We start from the raw sequence: 27,433 nt of genomic DNA, 5'->3' as shown, positions 1-27,433 counted from the left end.
ATTGTAACCCGTCGTGCCTATTTTTATCTCCCCACTGATTGATTGTCCGAACATTGATTGTTTTGAAGAATAGTGCTCTTTGAGATATTCTCTGTTTGCAAATAACGTAGAATATAAATATTCTGTCTAGTCTTTGCAAATAGTGAAGGGTAGGTAACGCAGACTTTTGTCCCCATTGTAACCCGTCGTGCCTATCTCTTTCTCACCATTGATTGATTGATTGTCTGAACACTGGTTGTTCGATATTGGTTCTTTGGAGGTATTCTCTGCTTACAAATAACGTGGAACAGAGATATTCTGTCTAGTCTTTGCAAGCAGTGAAAAGATAGGTAGTGCAGACTTTTGTCCCCGTTGTAACCCGTCATGCCTGTCTTCTCCCCACTGATTGGTAGTTGGTTCTGCCCGGACCGCTTATTAGAGATGAACCATCCGGCTCCTCTGGAAGGCACCCCTAATAAGGACATGTTTACTAAATATGGACTAGTCGCTGTAGCTTATAGCAAACTATGGCATAAATATACAAAGAAGGACTCCGAAAACCAGTAGACCACTGATGGGATCCTTTTTTTCTTTTAAGAAACACTAGGAAATAGCCCTTTGCGAAAAATATGAAACTAGGGGAAGGAACCAAGCTCACGGTCAAGATGGCCACGAGGTAGCTCAGCTACATCGCTCTCGCTACCTAAACATGTCTGCCCTACCACCCACCCCGCCCAGTAAACACGACAAAATCCTGCACAACCGGAAGCCTGCTGATACCCACCATCGACGTCACCGAACTGGGCTAGATCACGCACAATTGGGCTATGTCATTTTCCGATTACGCAGTAACATCCTTGTGCTCGTTGCCAGATTGCAAATATGTACAACACTCCAACAAAGTAGTATGATTAAAACATTTTAATAACTTATAGGTATAACAACATTCCGACAGGGTGAACACGTTAAAACACGTTTTTTAACAACTATTTACATGACAGCCAGCCGCAACCTCCATCCCAAAGCATTCACGTCCGCGTGACACAGTCCTCACCCTCCTTCCTCGAAGTAGCAACATTGGCTTGTTTTGGGCGGTCCTTTTAGTCGGCTTTGGGCTATAAAAGACATGCAAAATCCATCGGCCTGTAGGGCGGCATCAGTGGCGGACGGTTGTGCGAATAGGCCGGAGGCTACACGCAGAGCTGGGACCCTGGCGGCGCCGAGGAGGAGTCTAGCGGGTTTTTATACTGGTCTTGCCATTCTCTTCTGCTGCACAGATCGACAACGAAGGGTGCCCTGGCGGGGGGGGAAGCGACGCGAACGGGCCTCCCCCGCCTCCCTAGGTGGAGGCTCACCAGCTGAGAAGGCACCCCTGCCGTTTCACTCGCCGTCCAGCTGAGTAGCCGCCCCTGCACTCACCAGCCAGCTGCAGCAGGGGAACCATTTACGTCTCGCCTATCGGACAACCACCCAGGCGCAGGTTCCTTTCTGCACCAAGATTGCCGTCAGCGTTCGACGCAAGAAGTGGGCCCCCGCAGCCAAGTGGTCGGAGGGACCCACCCCGGTGGCTGTAACGAAGAGCTGCTGCCACTGGACTCTCGAAATGGCGGTCGGCTCTTCAGATTCAGGCCTGGTCCACTAAAAGATGGCTCTGGGCTACCTTGGAACTCGGAAGCTTGCCTGCTCGGGCATGGGCCACACCCTTGAAAACGCCCTCTCAGCTTTGCAGATTCTGCGGGAATCATTGGCCTTCGACTCCCGTGGACTTCCGGTGGGGGCAACCGCTGCTATTGCTTGATCATTCCACATTAACTTGTCTTTGCCCCGGGCGGCAGCCATCTTGCCTCCCTTTGGTGCCGTGAGAGAGACTGATTCAAGGCGCCAGCAGAGAGACCCGCCTGCTGTCCCGCCCTAAGAACGGATCACGGCATTGCTGCGAGACTGTGGTGACGCCATGCTGACGCAAGCTTCTGTTTGAATTATCAGGAGACACTGTAGCCTAGCCGCTCGGATCAGTTCCGGTGGAACCTCAACATGACCCGGTAGGAACAAAAACTGTGCTTCCCCACCCCCGAATCACGATTCATGCTGTCTGTTCTTTCCGTTGGCTCTAACGAAAGTTCTCGAACTGCCGAAAGGGATTCTGGTCTGGCAGCTAGTTAGTGGAAGGACTTAGACTGTACGCTGGACCCGCCCGACCTACCCCAAAATGGCGCCGATGTAGGAAGGGCCTACAACTCCTTATGGCGTTTCAGTTATTTGACATTTATGTTAAAAGGATATGAATGCGATGTTTTCACACATGATGGGCGGAGGGACGGGGAGGGTACTGATCGGGCATACGGACGACCTTATTGATGCTGTCCTCCCCATTTTTATTATCATTTTTTATTTTTTTGTGTTAAGGTAGTGTTGCTCGTGATACTCGACGCCTCTCACACCGTGGCCGACCTGTAACGGTTGTAGGCCCGTATTTGTATACTGACATTGTTTTAAATAAAGGACTTCTTAAAGGAATTACGGAATCAGCGTCATGACAAATCATCTAGGTTGGTGGAGGTTTTTTAATGACTGTTACTCACAAGCAATAGAAGGCAGATAATGCAGACCCTTTTTCTTTTTACCTGAATCTTTGGATCGATGAAAGTTGTACCCATCACGCCTTTTTTTTTTTTTTTCAGAATTGTTAGAAAACGGTTTACTATAGCTTAAGGTATCTGCCGAATGCAAGGTACGGTACCTTACCCTATAATATGCGACCGATTGAGAAACAAGTGCACGACAAGGGAACCCGAATTTAGGAGACGAATAAAATGGAGCGTCTTGTATAGTCGAAGGGAAGGATATAGTAGGTTTGTGGTATTACCCGCCCCTGCAACTAGCCTGGTACGTGGTAAGTAGAACTTTTTCCTGTCTACGCGCGCTAACGTACTTTGAATGCTGCATACCCCCCCCCCTCTCTTTTCTCCTCTGTAGGTCACATCGGAGTTCCGACTGAAGAATGGAGTGAACATGGACCGCACCGTGCTCAATATAGGGAAAAACATAGACAAACGTTGTGGGATGGTGCGCGAAGTGCAGACCACCACTGGGAACGTGAAAAACTGTATGGTATGACTGTGCGTACGTGCCATGATTATACGGTATGAATGTGTATGCATTTCGTATGCTTGGGTCGCTGGAAGAGAACGTCATCGCATGACTGAAGTGCTTGTCTATCGATCAACATGCATAGGAAAGAGGACAGGAAAGGAGAGGTCCCCATACTCAACGTAGCCCTGTGTCTTCGTCTTAAGTTTCTGCGCTTGATGTATGTACTGTCACGCCCTATCCGGTATTTATGTGTACGTGATCGCCGAATTTATGTCTTTTCCCCGCTTGTGTTTTCTTACATAGAATTGACCCGTGCTACTCCATGTTGTGTGTGCACCAAGTGGCCTATTATCGTACACATGTCTCTCTCTCTCTCGTTTTGTGTAGTACGTATACCAAATAGCCTACTTGATGCGCACGTCTCTCTCTCTCTCTCTCTCTCTCTCTCTCTCTCTCTTTCACTCTCTCTCTCTCTCTCTCTCTCTCTCACTCTCTCTCTCCCTCCCTTGCTGAAGGCTCTCTTGCTCTCTACCTTTTTGAATAAATTAACGACGCTATACCTCCTCAGCATGTGTATAATTGGCCTCAAACACGACAGTGTTCGAACAAATTGACAGAAGCAAAACGACCATATTTTCCCACATTACTACCTCTCCTTTCTGTAAAATGTTGACCTCAACTGGCCGAGAAAGAAAGGACAGGTAAGATGACTGATGTCTCCAAATCTGGCCCTCACCACGGGGACTATATGTCAGTGGTTTTCGTTTTAGAGCTCTAACGGCACCACCTCCACCGCTCAGAGTCGCCCCGCCCAATTGCCCAGAACTGGAACGTCTAAACACCCCGTCCTCCCAGAATAGCCCCAGTTTGGTACTAGCCATCCCAGGGTATTTAGAACAGTACAGCTGATGACTTTATTTTCTGAAGACACGTCGTCTAAACTAATGAGGGTTACCTATTATCTTTAGCTTGTGTCCCTCCCCAAAATAGACATTGCAAACCCATGACTGTAGCATCTCGCACTTTTTCATAAACTTAGCAGTCCTAGGGGAAAAATGTGAATTAACAAGAGCTTGTGTTAGAAGAACGAGTCTCTACCGGAGAAGCCGGTTCGAATTTTTGATAGACCAGAAAGTTGACCGATGTCAGGCCTCCCGCAACGATTATAAGGTACAGGAATGGACACCTAGCAGGCCAGACGATGGAAATTTGCAAGAACACCCACAAAACATGCACCACAGCAATGATTAATAAGTTAGTAACATACACCGACATAAGAATTAATAGACATCCATCATAGAGCGACCGACAAAACATTTCCCCGACTACTCGGTGGTTGGGAGAGAGGATGAAGTGCGTAAATGTCTTCCCTGCCAACTCTCTAAGATTTTGTTTTTTTGTACTCATTCAAAGATAACATGCAGTCATCGGAAGAGAAGGGGTCGGACGTGACGCACAGCCTGGCTGCGGATCATGGAACACCTATGGCATCGACCAAGGGGGAGCCACGAAGCAAAAAGGGCACGGAACGAGGCACCATTATCAGCATGAAAAGCGATAGAACGAAGGGCTATCCCGAGGCCCCCTGCTCGCTGATCAACGTGCCTGAAGTCCCAGCCCGTCGGGCCCGATTGATGGGCCCAGTGCTGAAAGATTCTGCTCTCCTTGGTCCGCTTTTTGATCCGATCCCACTCCACCCCCTCTTCCCTCGGCATCCCAAAGCACGCCCCTATCCCCCCCCCCTTCTCTTTTATATGGGATCTTGAATTTGACTTGACAACAGAAGAACAAAATGCGGGTACCCCGTCTCAAGGTACCTATGATAAGACGAGTTAGGGAACAGGACTGTGATCCGAGAACAATGAATGGTCACACCCTGCTACGTGAAAACTTGGATTTGAGCCGGACCTTAGCTCCACCGCCGTTGCTCAACAGTGCCAACAAAAGAAGAAGAACAATGAGAGCTTACCAGTGATGGCTCGATGCAATAAGACACTGGAAAGAAGAACTCCCCCCCCTGACTATAACTCATGTTAAGTTGAGTTCCTCTCCCAACCGCTTTCGTATTGACTATCTTCCAATCGAGTTTTCATGATATTGCATCGGTCACTTCCAACTGTACACTGATAGTTAAGAAACTCTGACTTTGTATAATGACACTTGTATAACACCAGCCGTGCACATGACTATACTGTCTATTTTTGATCCACACAAAGTCTAGGCCTTAAGTAATGTACGTAATATTCCTTGTTTTGCCAGAAACATTTTTTATTACTTTACGGTATCATGTTTGTGTTCAAGCGAGCTTCCCTCCTCCTATCTCCGGGTCTGACATATGACGCAGCTGACGTAATTTTGTATGCACTTCCTCCTCACCTACCCCATCAACTACATGTAATTATGTACAAATGTGTCGGATTATTCCTGTCCGCCCTAAAACTCTGAACTTTGAAGCAGAATATATGAAAGCTCTATACAAGGTAGAAGTTCGTGGCATTATGGGGATAGATCCGAACTAAACAAGCTGGCGAGATATGTTAAAAGGGAGGACTGTGGAAAAGTAGCTCGTAACTGAACATTATCTGCGCCATCTTGTCTCTCCCCAGCGCGACACACAGGAAAGCGCACGGCAGCCATTTTAGGCACCCTGGTCTCTCTCCCTGCTCATTGCCGATCGCCAGCGCGTCCCCCTGGCGCTGCGAACATTCCCCCGCGCGCCGGCCACCCCCGCGCTCTCATACATGGGCCATAAACCCTCTCCTTCTGCGCGACCCTACCATGGAACCACATCCCACGCCTGACCGACATCCCATACATGGTCATACATCTCTTTGATAACCCCCTTCCTCTGCGCCCAATTGTCCGAACCGATCCCAGGCCATCACCTAGCCCTGCGGATGCAGTTTATTGCCCCTACTGTAAGGGAAACACCCCACATCAAAGGGATTACAGTAGATCAAGGCCCCCCACCCCCTGAGACCCGACCAGTCACACACACCCCCGGGAATTGGCAGAATGTCCAGCTGTGTGATAGCCATCTCCTACTGTGTGTGGGGTGGGGACTTCTACTGTAGATATGTGTGGGAACGAGCTTGAAGTGGGGATTCTGAGGATGTTCTTTCATGTATCAAAGCGATCTCAAGAATGTGCCATGTATGATAAACCTGCAATAAAGTCATAAACCTGTGTATAAGAGGCCAGGCCTCAGAGATGTGGTTAGAGCACCTCGTGACGATACCTTGCTGTCTGATCTGATGTGTTCTCCTCCGGAGAGAATAAAACTTTGTTTCCTGCCTTCCAGTCTCCGGCGCCTGCCTCTTTGTTGGTTAATTATCGAATGGTATAAGAGGCGATTACCGCCGGGCAATACTCGAAAGGTTATCGACTGCAACTGCCGCTACCTTTTAACAGCTTGAGGCTCCTTCGCAATCACTAGCCCGTTGGCTAGCAGGTCCCCACGAAGGTGACTCCTTTTCTAATTGGGCTTATCTGGTTGCTCCAGACATGCCCCAACGTACCCTCGCTGGGTGAGTCCCTCAGACCTTGCTGGTCTGCACCGCAGTCCTTTCTCTGAATTCCAGTGACTTGCCGTTGCCAAGGCTTGTTGGGTCCATTCTGGTCGCCGACACCGCAGCACTCAACAGACTTCATGGGACAGCTCGAATCCGGCTCATGGACTTCGTAGACGCCTCCTGGACCTCGTGGCTGAAAAGTCAAGACACCCATCAACTCACCTGAAGCACACAACATCTGTGGGCATTGGTCCATCCTGCCCTAAGGTCACTGGCTAGTGACCCAGACTCTGTCCCCTCTGCTTTCAGGTTCCTTACATCCTAGATCCAGGCTTGGATCTCTTCGAACACTTCTCCTCTTCACGGCAGCAGCAGTTCTTTGCAGGCCTCCATTGAAATCGACGACTCGACCCAACACCAAAAGACACCTATGCACCCAGCTTCCCTGGATGAGGTAACTCGAGTACTCCAGTGCTCTCGTGGGTGCTAGCCCTAGAACTCCTTAAGTCCCAAAGGGTTTGGTCCAGACTCGATTAGAAGTGTCCCTAATCTTTAAATTTCCAACCACGACATTGCCCATAGAAGATAATAGGAACATGGGTCCCCTGTGTCACTACCTTGGGTGGTTCCTTGGGGTCCCAGCGATTCTAGAGGCAATAGGCCTAGTGCCTGTTCCAGTCGTGGTTCTTATATCACTTTTTTGGTATATGATTTGGTACGCCCCTAGGGCCCAAACATGTATTTGTGCTATTACTGATTATTGCTATCTTGTAACTTAAGTACTTCGAACTCCAGCCTCATAAAGAGACTAGAGGGGTGTGTGTTAATCTAAATACATATATTTTAAATATATACCTGGTGTGGTTGTCCTTTCATTTGATCATTCAAAAGATTATAGACTGGTAAAACAAGCTGCTTTACATTCCTTCAAGACTTAGCCTGAAGGCTGCTCTCCATAGCTACCACTAGGATAGCTTTCACATAAGGTTGTCTTTAACCATTCACCATAAGGGGTTGTTTGGACTGATACAAGATGCCCACTAGAACTACTGGACAGCATATATCAGGCCGCCTTCTCACATTGGTGTGCAGCGTGTGGGATTCCAGTTTGCTATTGTTTTACCAGATAATCTCAATTCAATTGATCAACTGAAAACCACTAAAGGCACCTGAGGTACATATAATATCAAGTGTAGCTACAGTAAGTTCTACTGAACTTAGAGTTGTGTGTTAAGGGATAGCATACTCGTTCTACAACTCAAGAGAGTTTAGTAGGCCACACTAGTGTAGGTAGTGCAATACACCATACCACATTAGTAATGTCTAACCAGCCAGGAACCAGTGGGTCCCTACCAGGAACCAGTGAGCTCCTTCCCTATAAATATGAGGATCTCACCTCTGCTCAGCTTAGGGCCTTATGTTCCATTAGGAAGCTGAAGACAGGCAAAAGCCCATCCACACAGCATCTCATAAATATACTGAAACTTTAGGGCCTAGTGGGCCTGATGATGTAGACAGTGTGGGTGGGCCAGCATCTGAGGGTGGGTCCAGGTGTGGAAACTCCCCTGACCCTAACTCTAATGCTGACCAGACTGGTGACAATGACCAGACACTGGTGAACACAGACCACCAGGATGAGGATGAGGAGGATGACAATAATGTCACTTCCTTTATTCCTCCTGGAAGGCCTGACAACAGGGCTAGAAGAGATGGATCTCTGTCAAGGGGATCTATCCAGTCTAACTCCTCTATAGGAACCTCTGTTTCTTCTCACAGAGGGAGGGAAACCTCCCAGGAGAGGGGAGAGAGACTGCTGAAGTATGAGCAAGACAAGTTCAACCTCAGAAAGCAGCAGATGGCCTTAGACAGGGAAGCCCTGGAGCTCTACAGAGCTAGTAAATAGGAGGGACTAGAGTCCCTTGGTGGCAGCAATTTCCCTAGAGATAGGGAGAGGTCTTATGACCATAGAAACCTAAGTAAGATTGTCCCTCCCTACCAGAGTGGGGATGACATCCACAAATGGATAACTGCCTTGGTGAGGGCCTGTAAAGTACAGAAGGTCCCTCAAGGTCAGTGGGCAGCAATCTTATGGCTCTCCTTTCCAGACAAAGGTAGAGACAAGCTCCTCACTGTAAGAGAAGAGGATGCTGATGATTACAAAGCCTTGAAGAGTGCTCTGATTGATGGGTTTGGCCTAACCAATGAACAGTATAGGTTGAAGTTCAGAGACACCCAAAAAGCACAAAATCAGGACTGGGTTGACTTTGTTGACTGTGCTGCTAAGGCTCTAGAAGGTTGGTTATTGGGCAGTAAATTGTGTGACTTCAAAGGATTGTATAATCTGATAATGAGGGAGCAGATTCTTAATAACTGTCAAAATCAGCTGTTGCACCAGTACGTGGTAGACTCGGATCTGACCTCCCCCCAAGAATTGGGAAAGAAGGCAGTTAAATGGGTCAACACTCACCCTACTGTTACCCTAAAAATAATATGCGTTGTAATGGTATGCGTTGTAATGGTATGTACTGTAATGGAATGTGTTGTAAATTTAGTTTCTATAAATGCGATGTGTTGGCATGCGATGTGAAATCATGCGTTGTAATGGATGTTGCGATGTAAACACTGCGTTGTAAAGGCATGTGTTGTAAATGTTTGCGTTGTAACGGCATACTTTCATGTTTTTTCAATTTAAAAATACTTATGCACAAGGCAGGCATATTTTGATGAGAACATATATACTTTTTTTATTTTTTGTGGCATATGCATACAAAAAACAAATTACAAACATTAACCATCACACAAGTGTGCCAAATTCAGGCCAATTGGCTTTACCATTTGTGTTATTAGCATCAGAAAACAGCAGAGAGAAAGATAAGGGTTCTGATTTTTGTTAGAGAAGTACTCATTTTATTTAATTTTTGTATTCTGAAACTCGTTCAAATTGCAACATTGGTGCAGTTTTTTTAGTTCGGAATGGAGGTTGCAATATCTGGTAGTTTTTTTCTGTTGCTTAATCTTTTAGAAGGTGTTCTGTATCTTGAGGCTCAATTTGTTGTCGTTGTAAAAAATCTTAAATTAAAAGCAGTGGGAATGTGGGTTACAAAGGATGTAGTAATCCAGTAAAGAGGAGATTGCAAGATAGATAAGGTGCAGGCCACTCTTCCTCACTCACACACCTTTGGGTATGGGGAAATTATATTCTAAAAATTACTATAAAATAGTTTTTTATTTCAAATAGAGCAATCTGCAAATCTCCGTAGTTGAAAATTTTGCGTTACATTTAATAAGCTAACTTTCCTTCAGGCATTTTCAAAACATGAAGAGTTCTCACGACTTTTTTATAAGCCAGTTGCGTAGTGAAACTGACTTTCCTTAAAATAAAAAATGAAATGCTCCTCCTTGTCGCTGTTGCCTCAGCGCCTCCTTGTATGCGCTGCTGATCTTGGCATTCTGAACCCGCGCACTCTCCCGTTAGCACACCATGGCGGTGCTGAGGGCTCAGTCAGAGACACTGAGCCCCCTCCACCTCACACAGAATGAGTCCTTACCCTAGCCAGCTTTCCACGCACCCACTGGACCTCAGTTACTGTGGTCGCTAAATCACCCTATTGTCGCCACTCCACTCCTGGTAGTAAATTTCTCTAGTGCGATTTGGGATAATATCCCGTTTACACCACTGTAGTAGCTTCTCCAACATATCCACCTAAAACCTTTCGAGAGCCCAGGACCGTGCCAATCATCTTCTGTTCGGCTTGCAATGCCATGACCACATCACACTGACACTGAAGTCCCTTCACTGGCACCCATGAAAACATCACACTTCGAACCCTGTGTCTCAACGACAAACCTTTGCCTGGTCGCTCATTGGATTATCTTTCTTGGTGTGTGTCCTCCATCTTCCAGAAGTCTAGGGTCTGCCGACGGAAACCTACTGAAGTGGAGGGCGAGCTGCTCGTGTGCAGGGCTCACGCGTGTGGGACATGCCACCATGCCAATTCGTTGTTGAAAATAACTTTCTCAAGTGGAAGTTGCTCTTAAAAACCTCCCTCGTCCACCAGGAACATGGTTTCATCTGGTCTGCAAACCGTCCATCCATCACTTGATCCTCCTGTCGTAAGAGCCAGAGACATAAAACCAGCTACAACCAGCGCTGCTCAGGCTCTACCAGGGTCTGTGGGCTCCCCTCCAAGGATCTGACTCAATACATCTCTACCCCAGGAGTAGGGTTCTCAGGGTCCTAATACCAGCTACAACCATCGCTGCTCAGGCTCTCCGAGGGTCTGTGGGCTCCACTCCAAGGATCTGACTCAATACATCTCTACCCCAGGAGTAGGGTTCTCAGGGTCCTAATACCAGCTACAACCATCGCTGCTCAGGCTCTCCGAGGGTCTGTGGGCTCCACTCCAAGGATCTGACTCAATACATCTCTACCCTAGGAGTAGGGTTCTCAGGGTCCTAATAGCACCTACAACCATCGCTGCTCAGGCTCTCCGAGGGTCTGTGGGCTCCACTCCAAGGATCTGACTCAATACATCTCTACCCCAGGAGTAGGGTTCTCAGGGCCCTAAGAGCCAGAAACCTAGGACCAACTACAACCCCCACTACTCCAGTCTCTACCACGGATGTTGGCTCCTCTCCAAGGATCTGACTCAATATCTCTCTACATCGGGAGTAGGGTTCTCACCGGAAGACTCAACCGTGCCACTATCAATAAACTGGTGGCTTTAGTGTCCAAGACTGGTAATCATTCTCCTTCCTGTATACTGGCCCCTATTTACTAAGCCTTTACATTTAGAAAGCCACACAAGAGTCGATTTGCGCCTTCTGTGGCTTTGTAAAGAAATGTAACACAATCCAGCGGCTTGTGCCGCGTTACGAAACATTTGGGGACTTACTTCTCACCGACCCAAGGGAAATGATGCAGGCTGCCCTCAGCACCTCCTCGTGTTCAAGAAAAGAGACGTATGTCCAGAAAAGGGAGAGTTCTGTGATGTTGAGAACAAAGAGTGTAACCCAACTCATGCGCCAAGAGAGGAGGTTGTTACCATCACTTATTTAAAAAAAAGGAAGAGTGTAACTCACTCAGGTTCAGAGAAAGGAGCGTGTAACAGAAAACAAGTTCAAAGAAGGGAGAGTGCAAAGAAAATCATGTTAATAGAAGGGAGGCTGTTAACATAACTTATGTTTAAAGTAGGAAGACGGACACTAAATTCAGGTTCAGAGAAAGGCATTTGTAACCTAACCCAGTGTGAGAGAAGGGGAAGTGCAACCAGATGGGAGGATGGTAACATACGTCATGTTTAAAGAAGGAAGAATGTAAAGAGTGTAACCCAGCTCATGTTCAGAGAGGATAGTGTAACCCAACACATGTTCAGACAGGAGAGTGTGTCCCAGCTCATGTTCAGAGAGGAGAGTATAACCCAACACATGGTCAGAGAGGAGAGTGTAACCCAACTCCTGTTCTGAGAGGAGAGTGTAACCCAACACATGGTCAGAGAGGAGAGTGTAACCCAACTCCTGTTCTGATAGGGGCATTTAACCCAAAACATGTTCAGAGAAGAGAGTGTAACCCAATGCATGGTCAGAGAGGAGAGTGTAACCCAACTCCTGTTCTGAGAAGGGCATTTAACCCAAAACATGTTCAGAGAGGAGAGTGTAACCCAGCTCATGTTTAGAGAGGAGAGTGTAACCCAACTCCGGTTCTGAGAGTGGAGTGTAAACCAACTCATGTTCAGAGAGGAGAGTGTAATCCAGCTCATGTTTAGAGAGGAGAGTGTAACCCAATGCATGGTCAGAGAGGAGAGTGTAACCCAACTCCTGTTCTGAGAAGGGCATTTAACCCAAAACATGTTCAGAGAGGAGAGTGTAACCCAGCTCATGTTTAGAGAGGAGAGTGTAACCCAATGCATGGTCAGAGAAGAGAGTGTAACTCAACTCCTGTGCTGAGAAGGGAGTATAACCCAACTCCTGTTCTGAGAGTGGAGTGTAACCCAACACATGTCCAGAGAGGAGAGTGTGCCCCAGCTCATGTGCACAAAGTGGAGAGTGTAACCCAACTCATGTGCAGAAAGGGGAGCGTGTAACCCAACTTATGTGAAGAAAAGGAAGTGTGTAACCCAACTTGTGTGCAGAAAAGGGAGAGTGTAACCCATATCATGTGCAGGGAGCTGAGTGTAAACCAACTTATGTTCAGAGAGCGGAGAGTGTTCAGAGATGGCAGTGTAATGCAGTTCTCTCAACATATGATCAAAGAAGGAAGAGTGCCACCCATTGCATGCTCATAGAATAGAGAGTGCCACCCAACTCATGTTGGTATGGACTGCCACCAAACTGCTGTTGAGAGAGAGCCAATAGTGTAATCAACTAATGTTCATACAAGGACATTTGTTAACATTGCTTGCATTTAAATAAATGAGAGTGCAACCCAACTCATGTTCACATAGAGGAGAATGCCACCCAACCCACATTCATCGAAGAAACAGTGCCACCCAAGTGATGTTCACAGAGAGGAGAATGCTACCGAACCCACATTCATCAAAGGAAGCATGTAGCCCAACTCATGTTCAGAGGGTGCCATCTTACTCATGTTCAGAGAACGGAGAGCACCAATGATCTCATATTCAGAGAAAGGAAAGTGCCAACAGAATCATGTTCAGAGAATGGAAGGTGCCACCCAACTCAAGTTTGTAGACAGGAGAATGGGACACAAATCCTGTTAAGAGAGAGGAGAGTGCCTCCCAACTCATGCTCAGAAAGAGAAGAGTGCCACCCAACTTATGTTCAGAGAGAAGAGTGCCACCCAACTCACATTTAGAGAGAGAGAAAAGTGCCACCAAACTCATTTTCAGAGAGAGAAAAGTGCCACCCAACTCACGTTCAGAGAGAGAAAAGTGCCACCCAACTCATGTTCAGAGAGAGAAGAGTGCCACCCAACTCCTGTTCAAAGAGAGATGAGTGCCACCCAACTCATGTTCAGAGAGAGAAGAGTGCCACCCAACTTATGTTCAGAGAGAAGAGTGCCACCCAACTCACGTTTAGAGAGAGAGAAAAGTGCCACCCAACTCACGTCAGAGAGCGAAAAGTGCCACCCAACTCATGTTGAGAGAGAGAAGAGTGCCACCCAACTCATGTTCAGAGAGAGAAGAGTGCCACCCAACTCATGTTCAGAGAGAGAAGAGTGCCACCCAACTCATGTTCAGAGAGAGAAGAGTGCCACCCATCTAATGTTCAGAGAGAGAAGAGTGCCCCCAACTCATGTTCAGAGAGAGAAGAGTGCCACCCAACTCATGTTCAGAGAGAGAAGAGTGCCACCCAACTCATGTTCAGAGAGAGAAGAGTGCCACCCAAATCATGTTGAGAGGGAGGTCCTTTGTCCGTCCCGAAACACTGGGTGCTGCTTATATCTGATGGGGGTTTGGGGAATGGATCGTCTTTGAAAGGGGTAAGGTTTACTTACAGAGAAAGTGTGCCCAGTGGTGAGGGTGTGAACACATCTTGTACACATGTGGAGAAGGTGTTCTTTACTTGTGCTGTGGGTGTACTCATTAGTTGAACACATCTAGGGGAGGTGTATCTCAGTTGTGGTGTGAATATGAGCAGGGGACACATGTCTCAGTCCCAGTTGAACACACAATATGTGGGCATTGAGGCTTGTGGTTGAGGTGCAGGGACCCCATGACCTAGTGGTGCTGTCATTACTCATACAATACCATTTGCATGCCAGGAAGGTTTTCAAACCAGATTATCGTCCCAATGGTCACCAAACACCCCTGGCATTGGCTGTGATAGCATCTCCACACCACATCACAGTCATGCATGCACCAGATCTACCCTTTAACACAACTACGTACATAGTCCAAGTAGATCATACGCAGGTAGCTGGTCCGCAGGTCGTCCAGGCCGTCACTGGTCATGTCGATAAGCGCCGCCTCCTTGTCGTTCCTTCCACAGAGCCCTGCGAAGAGCAGTGGGGCATCAGTGATACATCACACATGACAACTCATGAGCCAACCATTAATGAGCAGACTTTGTCATGATCCTACAGAGGATGATTGTATCTCTCACTGTCATGTATGTCTGTGTTGTGCATAGACCTTGAGAGTCCATAGATTTGGCAATAGCACAGCAGACCCGTGCAGGAGAAGGTGTGACCTCTGAGGGAACAGTGCAGTATAGTGTAGTGAAGCTTTATAATTAAAGACTGACCCTGAGAAACAGGGAGCTCTGTGACTGGAGTGTGCACTGAGAGCTCCCAGAGAGACACCCTGAGAAACAGGGACCTCTGTGACTGGAGTGTGCACTGAGAGCTCCCAGAGAGACACCCTGAGAAACAGGGAGCTCTGTGACTGGAGTGTGCACTGAGAGCTCCCAGAGAGACACCCTTAGAAACAGGGAGCTCTGTGTCTGGAGTGTGCACTGAGAGCTACCAGAGAGACACCCTGAGAAACAGGGAGCTCTGTGTCTGGAGTGTGCACTGAGAGCTCCCAGAGAGACACCCTTAGAAACAGGGAGCTCTGTGTCTGGAGTGTGCACTGAGGGCTCCCAGAGAGACACCCTTAGAAACAGGGAGCTCTGTGTCTGGAGTGTGCACTGAGAGCTCCCAGAGAGGCACCTTGAGAAACAGGGAGCTCTGTGTCTGGAGTGTGCACTGAGAGCTCCCAGAGAGACACCCTTAGAAACAGGGAGCTCTGTGACTGGAGTGTGCACTGAGAGCTGCCAGAGAGACACCCTGAGAAACAGGGAGCTCTGTGTCTGGAGTGTGCACTGAGAGCTCCCAGAGAGACACCCTGAGAAACAGGGAGCTCTGTGACTGGAGTGTGCACTGAGAGCTCCCAGAGAGACACCCTGAGAAACAGGGAGCTCTGTGACTGTAGTGTGCACTGAGAGCTGCCAGAGAGACACCCTGAGAAACAGGGAGCTCTGTGACTGGAGTGTGCACTGAGAGCTCCCAGAGAGACACCCTGAGAAACAGGGAGCTCTGTGACTGGAGTGTGCACTGAGAGCTGCCAGAGAGACACCCTGAGAAACAGGGAGCTCTGTGACTGGAGTGTGCACTGAGAGCTCCCAGTGAGACACCCTGAGAAACAGGGAGCTCTGTGTCTGGAGTGTGCACTGAGAGCTCCCAGAGAGACACCCTGAGAAACAGGGAGCTCTGTGACTGGAGTGTGCACTGAGAGCTCCCAGAGAGACACCCTGAGAAACAGGGAGCTCTGTGACTGGAGTGTGCACTGAGAGCTGCCAGAGAGACACCCTGAGAAACAGGGAGCTCTGTGACTGGAGTGTGCACTGAGAGCTGCCAGAGAGACACCCTGAGAAACAGGGAGCTCTGTGACTGCAGCAACATGCTGAGAGCTGCCAGAGAGACACCCTGAGAAACAGGGAGCTCTGTGACTGCAGCGGCATGCTGAGAGCTCTAAGAAAGAGATCATAAGAAACAGGGAGCTGGAGTGCCTCCATGAGAGCTCCCAGAGAGAGAGCCTGAGAAGCAGGAAGCTGGAGTGCCTCCATGAGAGCTCCCAGAGAGAGAGCCTGAGAAGCAGGGAGCCGGAGTGCCTCCATGAGACCTCCCAGAGAGAGAGCCTGAGAAGCAGGGAGCCGGAGTGCCTCCATGAGAGCTCCCAGAGAGAGAGCCTGAGAAGCAGGGAGCTGGAGTGCCTCCATGAGAGCTGCCAGAGAGAGAGCCTGAGAAGCAGGGAGCTGGAGTGCCACCATGAGAGCTCCCAGAGAGAGAGTCTGAGAAGCAGGGAGCTGGAGTGCCTCCACGAGAGCTCCCAGAGAGAGAGACTGAGAAGCAGGGAGCTGGAGTGCCACCACGAGAGCTCCCAGAGAGAGAGCCTGAGAAGCAGGGAGCTGGAGTGCCTCCACGAGAGCTCCCAGAGAGAGAGCCTGAGAAGCAGGGAGCTGGAGTGCCTCCACGAGAGCTCCCAGAGAGAGAGACTGAGAAGCAGGGAGCTGGAGTGCCTCCACGAGAGCTCCCAGAGAGAGAGACTGAGAAGCAGGGAGCTGGAGTGCCTCCACGAGAGCTCCCAGAGAGAGTCCCAGAGAGAGAGCCTGAGAAGCAGGGAGCTGGAGTGCCACCATGAGAGCTCCCAGAGAGAGAGCCTGAGAAGCAGGGAGCTGGAGTGCCTCCACGAGAGCTCCCAGAGAGAGAGACTGAGAAGCAGGGAGCTGGAGTGCCACCACGAGAGCTCCCAGAGAGAGAGCCTGAGAAGCAGGGAGCTGGAGTGCCACCATGAGAGCTCCCAGAGAGAGAGACTGAGAAGCAGGGAGCTGGAGTGCCACCATGAGAGCTCCCAGAGAGAGAGCCTGAGAAGCAGGGAACTCTGCCACTCTGAGAGCTTTTCTGAGAGCTTCCAGAGCGAGAGCCTAAGAAATAGGGAGCTCTGAAACTAGAACACTAATAGAAGGAACCCTGCAAATAAAGAGGAGCTCTGAGACTGGATTGACACCCTGAAAGCTCCAACAGAAAGACCCTGAGAAAGAGGGAGCTCTGAGAGTGGAGAGACGCCCTGAGAGCTTGCAGAGAGAGATACTGAGAAACAGGGAGCTCTGAGACTGGAGTGACACCCTGGGAGCTCCCAGAGAGAGATCCTGAGAGAAAGGGAGATTTGAGACTATAGTGACACCTTGAGAGCCCCCAGAGATAGATCCCAAGACTAGAGTGCTACCCTGAGAGCTTCCAGATTGAGAGCCTAAGAGATAGGGAGCTCTGAAACTAAAATCCTAATGGAAGAAACCCTGCTAATAACGAGGAGCTCTGAGACTGGACTGACACCCTGAGAGCTCCCAGATGGAGATCTTCAGAAATTGGTAACTATGAGACTGGAGAGGCACCCTGAGAGGTCTGAGAGAAAGATCCTAAGAAATAGGGAGCTCTGACACTGGAATGCCACCCTGAGAGCTCCCAGAGAGACAGCCTGAGAAAAAGAGAGCTTTGAGACTATAGTGACACCTTGAGACCTCCCAGAGAGAGATCCTGAGACTAGAGTCGCACTCCAAGAGCCACCTGAGAAATTGGGAGCTCTGAAATAAGAGTGCCACCCTGCGAGCTCCTAGAGAGATACCCTGAGAAGCAGGGAGCTCTGAGACTAACGTAACATCCTGAGAGCTCCAAGAAAGAGACCCTGAAACTAGAATGTCACCTGAGAGTTCCCAGAGGGAGATCCTACGAGAAATATGGAGCTCTGACACTACAGTGCCACCATGAGAGCTCCAAGAGGGGATCCCGAGAAATAAAGTACTCTGACACTAGAGTTCCATCCTGAGAGCTCCCAGAGAGACCCTGAGACTAGATCATCAATCTGATAGATGCTAGAAAAAGACCCTAAGAAATAGGAAGGTCTGTGACTGGAGGACCACACTGAGAGCTCCCAGAGAGAGACTCTGAGACTAGAGTTCCACTCAGAGAGGTCCCAGAGACAGACTATGAGAAATAGGGAGCTCTAGGACAAAAGTGTCACCCTGAGAGCTCACAGAGAGAGACCCTGTAAAACATGAAGTTCTGAGATTGAGTTAACACCCTGAGAGTTCCCAGAGAGAGACCCTGGGACTCCCAAAGGGGGTCCTCAGAAATAGGGAGCCGTGACACTAGAATTCCACCCTGAGATCTCCCAGAGAGAGACTCTGAGAATTAGGTAGCTCTGACACTTGAGTTCCACCCTAGAAGCTCCCAGACAGAGACCCTAAGATATAAGGAGCTCTGAAACTAGAATGCCACTCTAAGAGGTCCCAGGATGAAACCCTGTGAAAGAGGGAGTCAGAGTCTAGAATGCTACCGACCCTGAGAACTCCCATTTATCAGCATAGCACAAGGAACTGAGAGGTAAGGGTTGCACACGGATGCTCCCTTGTCGAGAGAGCGTGGAGGTTTGCACAAACACAGCATCCAAAAAGAGAGACAGCAGAAGAAAGCATCGGGGAAGGATTACATCTTGACAACACCCAGGCAGAGAGACAACACAAGCAACCATGGGGGAAAGGTTGCAGCCGGAGAGTTCCCAGGAAGATACACAGTACAAGGTCACACCCTCAGAGTTCCCAGGTATGAGTAAAGTATAGTATACCGAAGGCTGAGAATTGGAGAAAGACCCTGAGAAATAAGAACCTTTGAGGCTAGACTGCCCGTCATTTCCCACCATCCATCTGCACAGGAAGTGACATCACGGCATTTCCCATCATTCATCTCCACAGGAAGTGACACAAGTTTCCCGCTAAAACCAATTTTTCAAAAAAGATGCCAAGCAAAAGGGACTTCATTTCCCATTATCCATCTGCTCAGGAAGTGATATAAATACACTTCCCACCATCCATCTGCACAGGAAGTGACTACACGGGTTTCCTGCCAGAATCATATTTAAATGAAGAAACTAAGCAAGTGTCTTCATTTCCAATCACCCATCTGCATTGCAAGTGACATCACTGCACTTGCCATCAACCATGTACATGGGAAGTGACATCACTGGTTTCATGCGAACACATTCTTTAAAGAAGAAGCCAAGCAAGAGGACTTAATTTATCGTCCATCTGCACAGGAAGTTACATGAACTCAATTCAGATCAACAATCTGCATAAAAAGTGACACTGCTGTATTTCCCATCATCCATCTGCGCAGGAAATGACATCACTGGTTTCATGCGAAAACATTCTTTAAAGAAGAAGCCGAGCAAGAGGACTTCATTTATCATCCATCTGCACAGGAAGTGACATCACTGATTTCCAGCCAAAACCTTCTTCACTCCACATCATCTACCTGCACAGGAAATTATATCCTGCCTTCTCAATACTTCAATTACTTCTTCAGGGCTTTCCATTGCCTGGGCGTCGCCAGAAAAGGGCAGACACTCACAATGTGAAATAGGAGGCATCCTCCTTCGTCTCATCTATATACTCAACGCAGCACAGCAAGGCACACAACCAACGCACTCCATAGACCACATCCTCGATCTTGTCTTCTCAATAGCAACAATCCAGCACAAGCCACCGATACCCTTGGACCCGACTGACCACTATGCCATCTATATCTTTCTGCTCAGTGTACGACCAACAAACTAGGGTCAACATAGAAGAGAAGAATAAATGTTCAGAGCCGATAAAAACTTCTCCAGAGACAACCTAGTGCTTGAACTCATCTCTCACTCCATCAACTACATGTCGGACCCCAGCACCCTTCAAAAGAACTTCAAAAACTTTTATGAAAACTATGAGAACATCCACGCCCCAAGGGCATCAAGCACGAGCAAGTCAAAGCCTTCAGCACCGTTATTTTTAAGACCTTTCTGACAATAAACGTTTTATTCACAGACAGACAGGAACATAGAAGAAAAAGAGATCTCTAAAGGGCCTCATGAGACTGCATTCTGTCAGTGCTACAGGCAGCTCATCACATCAGCGACAGAAGAGTCCTATGCCAGCGCCATCCATGGCAGACCTCGAAACAATCCTAAAAATGTTACCAGGCTGCAGGTCTAGTAAGCTGCATAATCTACTCGAGCGCACTGTAATGTGCTAGACCCATAAACTAGCCTCAAATTGTGCGATCCTAGAAAAATATTGTATTTTATGGAGCATTTCTGCTGTACAAAAAAACTCTTTTGCTTGAAATGTAATAGAGTAAAAGTTTGCTCCTTGTATAATAAGAATCAAGCCCACATGTAGGGTACTTATGACCCCTGTTTGATGGAGCAGGTAGAGCAAAATTTTGTATACCTCATTTATTTTGCATGAAAATACTAATAACATAACCTACTTATATTATAATTTGACTAACCATTTGCTGTGTTATATTAATCAATTATTTGCACCTTTATTAAACACCAATTACACGTGGGACTTATTGCTATTTGCATGGCAAAATAACTCTAATAACTAAATTATGTACGCATATTAATAGTAGTACATGTGGTAATAGGATATCGCATGATTTATGTTGCTTTTGTGATGTTTGCGTTCCTGTTTTGGACCGTAAGGGTGAGTATTATTGCTTTAATTGTCGCTATAAGCTAGGAAAATACTAATACATAAAGGGATTAGTGAGGGTTTAACATTGGAATCTTCATTTCTTTGTACTAATTATTCTTTTGTGTTTGTTTTGCTTAGGTTGGCAGTGGGCCTACCTAAAAATGGTGTCCGAAAATGGAGTTCAGAAGTGGCCACCGTCTCGTGAGCGCGATGCCTACTGCGCAGACTCGGATGGCTCCGTAAACCTCCAAATAACCTAAGGCACAGTGTTCCTGGGCAAGGGTAGGAACTTGGAGGACTGCCAAACTTCAGTCAGTAAAAACTGGTCTATATGAACAATTGGGACATGCAAGCAAACCTTAAACATTGTTGCATAAGGGCAACATGAACTGCGGAAAAGAACCAGCAAAATCCATGTGAACATCCACTGATGTAAAATCGGACGATTTCTATCAGCCAATCACCGTCTTTTGTCGCCTAAAAATGTTTCATGTTATCCCGAAATTTATTATAAAAAGAGTAGTAGAATAGGGAGGGGTTGGCTGGCATTCGGCGGTTTGGATTCGATGACAAATGCTTGCACGATTTCTGGTCCTTTGGAGATCTTTGGGACTGTAACGTGCTGAGCAAAGAACTTTTTGAGCTTTGGCCTGCTTTATTTGGACAATCAACGGCTAAATTCGGTTATGCAGAGCCAAATGAATTAGAGAAAAATACAGCTAGGAAGAATAGGTAAATATAATGTCATGCAAATTGAGCTAAACTCTAAACTTTTGATTAAGTGAAAAATGCTAATATTAATTGCAAACAATATTTAGATAAAGATATTTAATTAACAGAAATTACGAGATTGTGGTTTTTCAATGAAAAGAATAGAGGATTCTGAATCTTAAATGTGTTTTAGCTGGTTCTAAATCACCATCAACCAATCCAACTAATTGGTCCGTCGACCAAGTGGTGGAGTGCCTTGATGTTTAGGATTAGGAATCTATAGGTGGCGAATGCTAATGTATATTCTGTAAAATTACTTTTCTTCCCTATAGGTAATAAGGTACCCCCCCACATGTCCAGCGCTTGAATTATTCATCCCTCCTGTGTGCAGACTCGTGAGTGGAGACATGTGAGTGTTGGTGTTATGGGCCCCACCAATGACTGCGTGTGTGAGTGAGTTAGTGTGACGTCGGGTCTGTGACGCAGGGAGGATAGTTATATATATATACTCCCCCTTTTCCCCGGTCTTGCGCTGGATCAAGTTCACTAATAGCATTGATATCAGGATGGGGACAGGAATATTTCTCGGTTCATGTTTAAAATCTCACTTTTAATAAATATATTACTAAAGCATGATGTGGTAGTGCACTGTCATTTACAGACAGCATGCTCTCCATTGAAATGGCCACAAACGTTCCTGCTGACATGCAGCTTTACTGATAAAACTAAATAGAATACAAACAATTGGCTGCCATGCGCCAACGCAGACATGCTCAGGTATGTTCATGCACACACTGCAGTGCAAACACCTGTGTACTAGCGGCCTCATTTACAAGCCTATTGTGCCACCGCTGCATTACTTTTTTTGATGCACTGGGGACGCAATGGGCTTGCCCGTATTTACAAGGCTACGTAAAGTCACCCTGCGTGCCTTTTCATAGCCTTGTAAATCTGGTCCCCACTCATGCATTACTCTGCATGAAAGGGGCGTTCCATGGGTGTTGCTGTGGGCGTTCCCACGCAACATCCATGGAATTTGACACATTCCCAGATTTACTAAGTGTCGTAACCTGGGAATGCGTCAGAATCCTACGTCTCTCCAAAAGAAGGGGAAGGAGTGGGGCAACGAGGAGAAATACTTTTATTTCTCCTCGTTCTTTCCTATTTGTATGTGTGCTGCATTCTGCAGCATGCATAGAAGGAGAAAAATGCCAACGATGATTGTTTTTGTGCAGGAAGGTGTCCCTTCCTGCACAAAAACAATGATCCCGCAATGCGGGCACCCTTGCAACATGACGCAAGGGTGTCTGCATTGGCGCATAGCAGCCAATTGCGCGCCAGTGCAGGGGAAAGCACATGGATTCATTGTATTGTTGTTACTGCGACGGCTCCCTGTGCTTTTAAAATGACGCAGGTCGGTGCAGAGAATTGGCTCACGGTACCGCGCCGCATCATTTTGTAGTAAATGAGGCCCAATATTTGGAAATTGGGTTTCAGCAAAAATATTTAGCATTTGCTCATAAAGTGTTCTGATTTGTTTTCATCCTATAGAAATCTTTTCACCGCACATACCTACAAAAATGCACCTTCATAACTACTGAAATATATCTTGAAATGTTTCCGCGGTTCATATATTAGCTATTTAAGTGTTGGAAAAACAGCCTGACATTTTACAGCCGTTCATTTCACACGCTTTGCACAGCACAATTGCCACCCAGTTCACTTTACGAAATCTTGTAACTTCACAACCAGAGAAAGAAAAGTAAATGTAGGAAAACAAACTGATTATTGACCTCTGCTTCTGAATGCAGAGCAAATGTGACAAGATAAAAACAAGATTTAAATGCCTCTTTATTGCTCATTCACTTTGTGAGTGAACAGAACTGCTGTTATTTGTTATCTCGCCAGAACAGGTGAGTAGACCCTAAAAATAGGCTACAGTCGCTTTTAATTTGCTTCTTGTTGCCTTCGTGATGGGTTCAAGGGATGAAGACTGAGGGGCTTATTTACAAGCCCCTTGCGCCGCCGGTGCATCACTTTTTTGGACGTATGAGCAGCGCAGTTGGTTGGCCCATATATCCACGTAAAGTCACTCTGCATCCGGATTTTTGTGGATGGGTGAGTGGATCAATGGGTGGGCGGGTGGGTGTATGGATAGATGGATGGGTGAATAGAAGGATTGATGGATGGGTGGGTGGGTAGGTGAGTGTGTGGGTGGATTGAGATGGATTAGTGGATGAATGGATGGATGGGCGGGTGGGTGGATGGATGGATGTAAAGATGGATGGGTGTTGTGTGGATGGATGGGGATGGCTGAGTGGATGAGTGGATGCTTTGATGGATGGATGGATGTGGGTGGGTGAGTGGATGGATGTGTGTGGGTGGGTGCATGAATGTGGGTGGGTGGATAGATGGATGTATAGATGGATGGGTGTTGTGTGGATGGATGGGGATGGCTGAGTGGATGCTTGGATGGATGGATGGGTGAGTGGGTGGGTGGATGGATAGTTAGATGGATGGGTGGGTGGGTGTATGGATGGATGGTATATGGATGGCTGGATGGATGGGTGGGGAATGAAAGAGTGAATGGATGGATGAATATGGATGGATGAATGTGCAGATGTGTGGGTGAGTGGGTGGATGGATGAGTGGATAGATGGATGAGTGGATGGATGAATAAATGGATGGATGGATGGATGGGTGGTGGATGGATGGATGGAGGGCTTCTTCTCTGGGTGTGTACGGTGGACAGGCGCAGATGGACATGTCACTGGTGAACCTGTTGGACACAACCACTATTCATTCTGCCGCTGCGTTCTCAAGTAAATAGTCCCCAGAGCCTCTGCACACAGCAGTCTAGTGACTGCACTTGGAGAGGAAAATCTAGATTTACCCGTCGATATTTTATTTTCAATGTGATGTTTGATTGGTGTTGTGGTTTTGATATTCAGCAATATTAAAGGCACTCCAACACTTTAAGCAAAGAACTGCATCCTGCTGTTACCACAGGGTTTTCAAACAGGTTTGGGCTCTGTGGCTTGTCAGTTTATGTTGTTTGAGCTGTTTGTTTGTGCTGCCTGTGGAGGTTGCTGAGCATACCACACCCTAAACGGCCGCACCTGCCTCTCTAGCGCTGGATTAAAACCTAAGGAGTGAGAGGTGAGCAACTGACAGGAGATCACTTTAGACCAGGGTCAGGCACTTTGACTACGAGGAAGTCATAAGAGGGTGGGTCAAAGATAAGCAGAGGGAGTTATAGAGAAAGATTTGGAACATCATTTCTTGTTTCATGCAGGGGTTTAGGGCAATATTCAATCAATCAATCAGGGTTTTGTAGAGCGCACTACTCACCCGTGAGGGCCTCAAGGCGCTGGGGTGGGTGTGAGAGCTCCATTGGGGTCATTCGAAGAGCAAGGTCGTGAGGTCCTTTCTGAATTGGTGCAGTGTCGGGCTCCGTCGGAGGTGAAGGAGGTGTTTGTTCCAGGTCTTGGCTGCGAGGTAGGAGCTGGATCTTCCACCTGCTCTGGTCCTGTAAAAATGTGGGACGGAGGCCAGGGCAAGATCGGCTGTGCGGAGGTTTCTCTTGGGGGCGTGGAAGGTGATTCGGTCGTTGAGGTATTGGGGTCCGGTGTTGTGGAGGGCTTTGTAGGTGTGTGTAAGCAGCTTGAAGGTTATTCTTCTATCGACGGGGAGCTAGTGGATGTCACGGAGATGTTGGGTGATGTGGTTGTGTCGTGAGATATTGAGAATAAGTCTGGCTGCAGCATTTGGATGGAAGTTTTTTGTTGATTCTGGCATAGAGGGTGTTGCCGTAGTCCAGTCTACTGGAGATGAGTGCATGAGTGATGGTTTTCCTGGAGTCGGGGGGGGATCCACTTGAACATCTTGCAAAGTATGCAGAGGGTGTTGAAGCAAGCGAAGGATACGTTGTTGATCTGGCAACTCATGGTGAGTGATGAGTCGAGTATGATGTCAGTCAGTCAGTCAAAATACTTTATTTCGATAAATAAATATCATAAAAAGACATAGGAAAAATACAATGTAATTTCACACAATCGACAATTCATAATTACTAAAAATGTTTAAAAAGAGGTCATTTGGGTAAAAAATTCTAAACACATCATTTGCATATTACATTTATATTCTCTTAATTTCGGCCATTCATAAAACCATATTAGTTGAATTAGTAGACGACTTCCTCTTCTTAACCCTAACAGCACCCACTAGAAAACTAGCAACATGGAACATAATCCTAGGGGTCTGCAGTAACTGTAAAAACAAAAGTGCGGGCTTAACCTGAATAAACCCGGCCTCCTTTAAAATCGGAATCAAATATTTCTTTCTTAATGCCGTGTAGTGATCACAGAACATCAAAAAGTGCAATGTGTTCTGGATCGAAAAATTATCACATTTAAACGGCATTGCGTTTTCGGGAGTACACCAGGTTGGAAAATGACCAAGGGTTAGATGAATCAGGTTAAACCGAAAATGAGTTAAGAGAAAACGGTGAAAAGGTTTATTTACAATAGTTAAATATAGTTCAGGGCCTACATGTGTACTCAAAATGATACTAGCCCGCACCGATGGTTTCTCAAATTCTACTTGTTCCCTTTCTAGGCTTGACAAATCTCCCATCATACCTTTAATCAAACCAATGTCTTTAACAGTTATCGATTCTGGGGAAAAGAAGAGGTCTGATCTCCCTAATTTAACAAGGCAGTTTTTAATGTACACTAACCAAGCTATTTTATTTACTTTATCCAGCTGCAGGCAATCTTTTAAAATAATATGATTAAGGGGAATTTTTTGATTCACCCAAGTCTTTAGCCAGGCCAAGACGGGGGCTACTCTAATCAGATCTGAAATATAACCTACACCAAGTTCAGCATGAACAATGTATGTTGGGGTAGACTGTGGAACAGAGAGGACAGATCTTAAAAATGTATTCTCCGTGGTCTGTATACTTTCCATAGAGCAATTACCCCAAATCGCACTTCCATATGTAGCAACAGCAAGACATTTTGCTTTGTAGATTTTTAACAAAGTTACTATTGGCCTTGCTCCCAGTTTTTTTATAAATCCCTGGAGTGCAGAAGATGATCTAGCAAGGGCGATATTTCTATTTTTCATCTGGGGACCCCAGGAACCTCTCTCATCGAAAGTGATCCCCAGATAAGGAAAAGTGGCTGCTCTACACAATTCTTGCTTCCCACACCTGAAAGTTTTTGAGAGCTTGTTTTTATTACCCTTGCCCATAATCATTATCTGAGACTTTTTAACATTGATCTTTAGGTCCAAAGAACCCATAAAGACCTCAAAAGCGTCCAATAATCGTTGGAGGCCAACACCAGTGCGGGAAAGCAAGACGGCGTCGTCCGCGTATAGGAGAACTGGAATTCCAAGTTCTCCTATACGTGGAATGTCAAGGGTTGCATCTTTTAGTGTAGGTTCCAAGGCATTTATATAAACGGTGAATAGGAGGGGTGCCAGAATGCACCTCTGCCTAACTCCCCTTTCTGAATTAAAGTGACTCGTGCATCGCCCCTCTGGGGTAACTCTAACTGAGGCTATTAGATCGGTGTGTAAATCTGCTAGGAGATTAACAAGGGCCTTGTCCAGTCCCATGTCGAGCAAAATTTTCCATAATTTGGAACGATTTACAAGATCAAAGGCTGACGAGAGGTCCATGAACCCCAGGTACATGGACCCCTCCTTGGCCATCGTGTATTTTTCTACTAGTAAATGCAGGTTCAGGCCTTGGTCTAATGTGCTCCTTTTTGATCTGAAGCCGCACTGAACGTCTGATAAGACCCCTTTCCAGGTCTCTGTTAACCAGTCGTTCAGTTTTGTTAAAATAACCCGGCCCATTATTTTCACCGACGAATCAATCAGTGAAATGGGTCTGTAACAGAATGGGTCTAGCCTGTTACCCTTTTTAAAAACTGGTATAATTATGGATTCCTTCCAAGAATCCAGGATTTTGTCAATTAAAAGAGCATTAAAAACATTACATAGCACTTTGGACCAAAATTTCGGAGCACTTTTAAAGACGTCCCCTGGTACCCCGTCGGGGCACGGAGCTTTATTTTTCAGGGTCAGATCTATAGCCCTTTCCACATCAGCTGCCGCAAAAATAACAGTGTCCTCAGCAGTGCAGAGTTCCCCGGCTGCAACTTCTAGAG

The 27,433-nt window shown here is 47.0% G+C and overlaps 1 protein-coding gene across 1 annotated transcript in view; it reads right to left on the bottom strand.

Moving 5' to 3' along the window:
- The window catches only part of LOC146839357 (glutathione S-transferase P 1-like), a 74,188-nt gene that overhangs the window by 9,957 nt on the left and 36,798 nt on the right, over positions 1–27,433 (bottom strand). The window contains exon 5 of the mRNA XM_085650349.1: positions 14,435–14,538. Coding sequence (XP_085506475.1) covers positions 14,435–14,538 — 104 coding nt within the window. The remainder of the gene's footprint in view (positions 1–14,434; positions 14,539–27,433) is intronic.

Source organism: Triturus cristatus, chromosome 4_1, assembly GCF_964204655.1.
Source record: "Triturus cristatus chromosome 4_1, aTriCri1.1, whole genome shotgun sequence".
Taxonomy (NCBI): Eukaryota; Metazoa; Chordata; class Amphibia; order Caudata; family Salamandridae; genus Triturus; species Triturus cristatus.
This window is presented reverse-complemented; position numbering and strand designations above follow the sequence as displayed.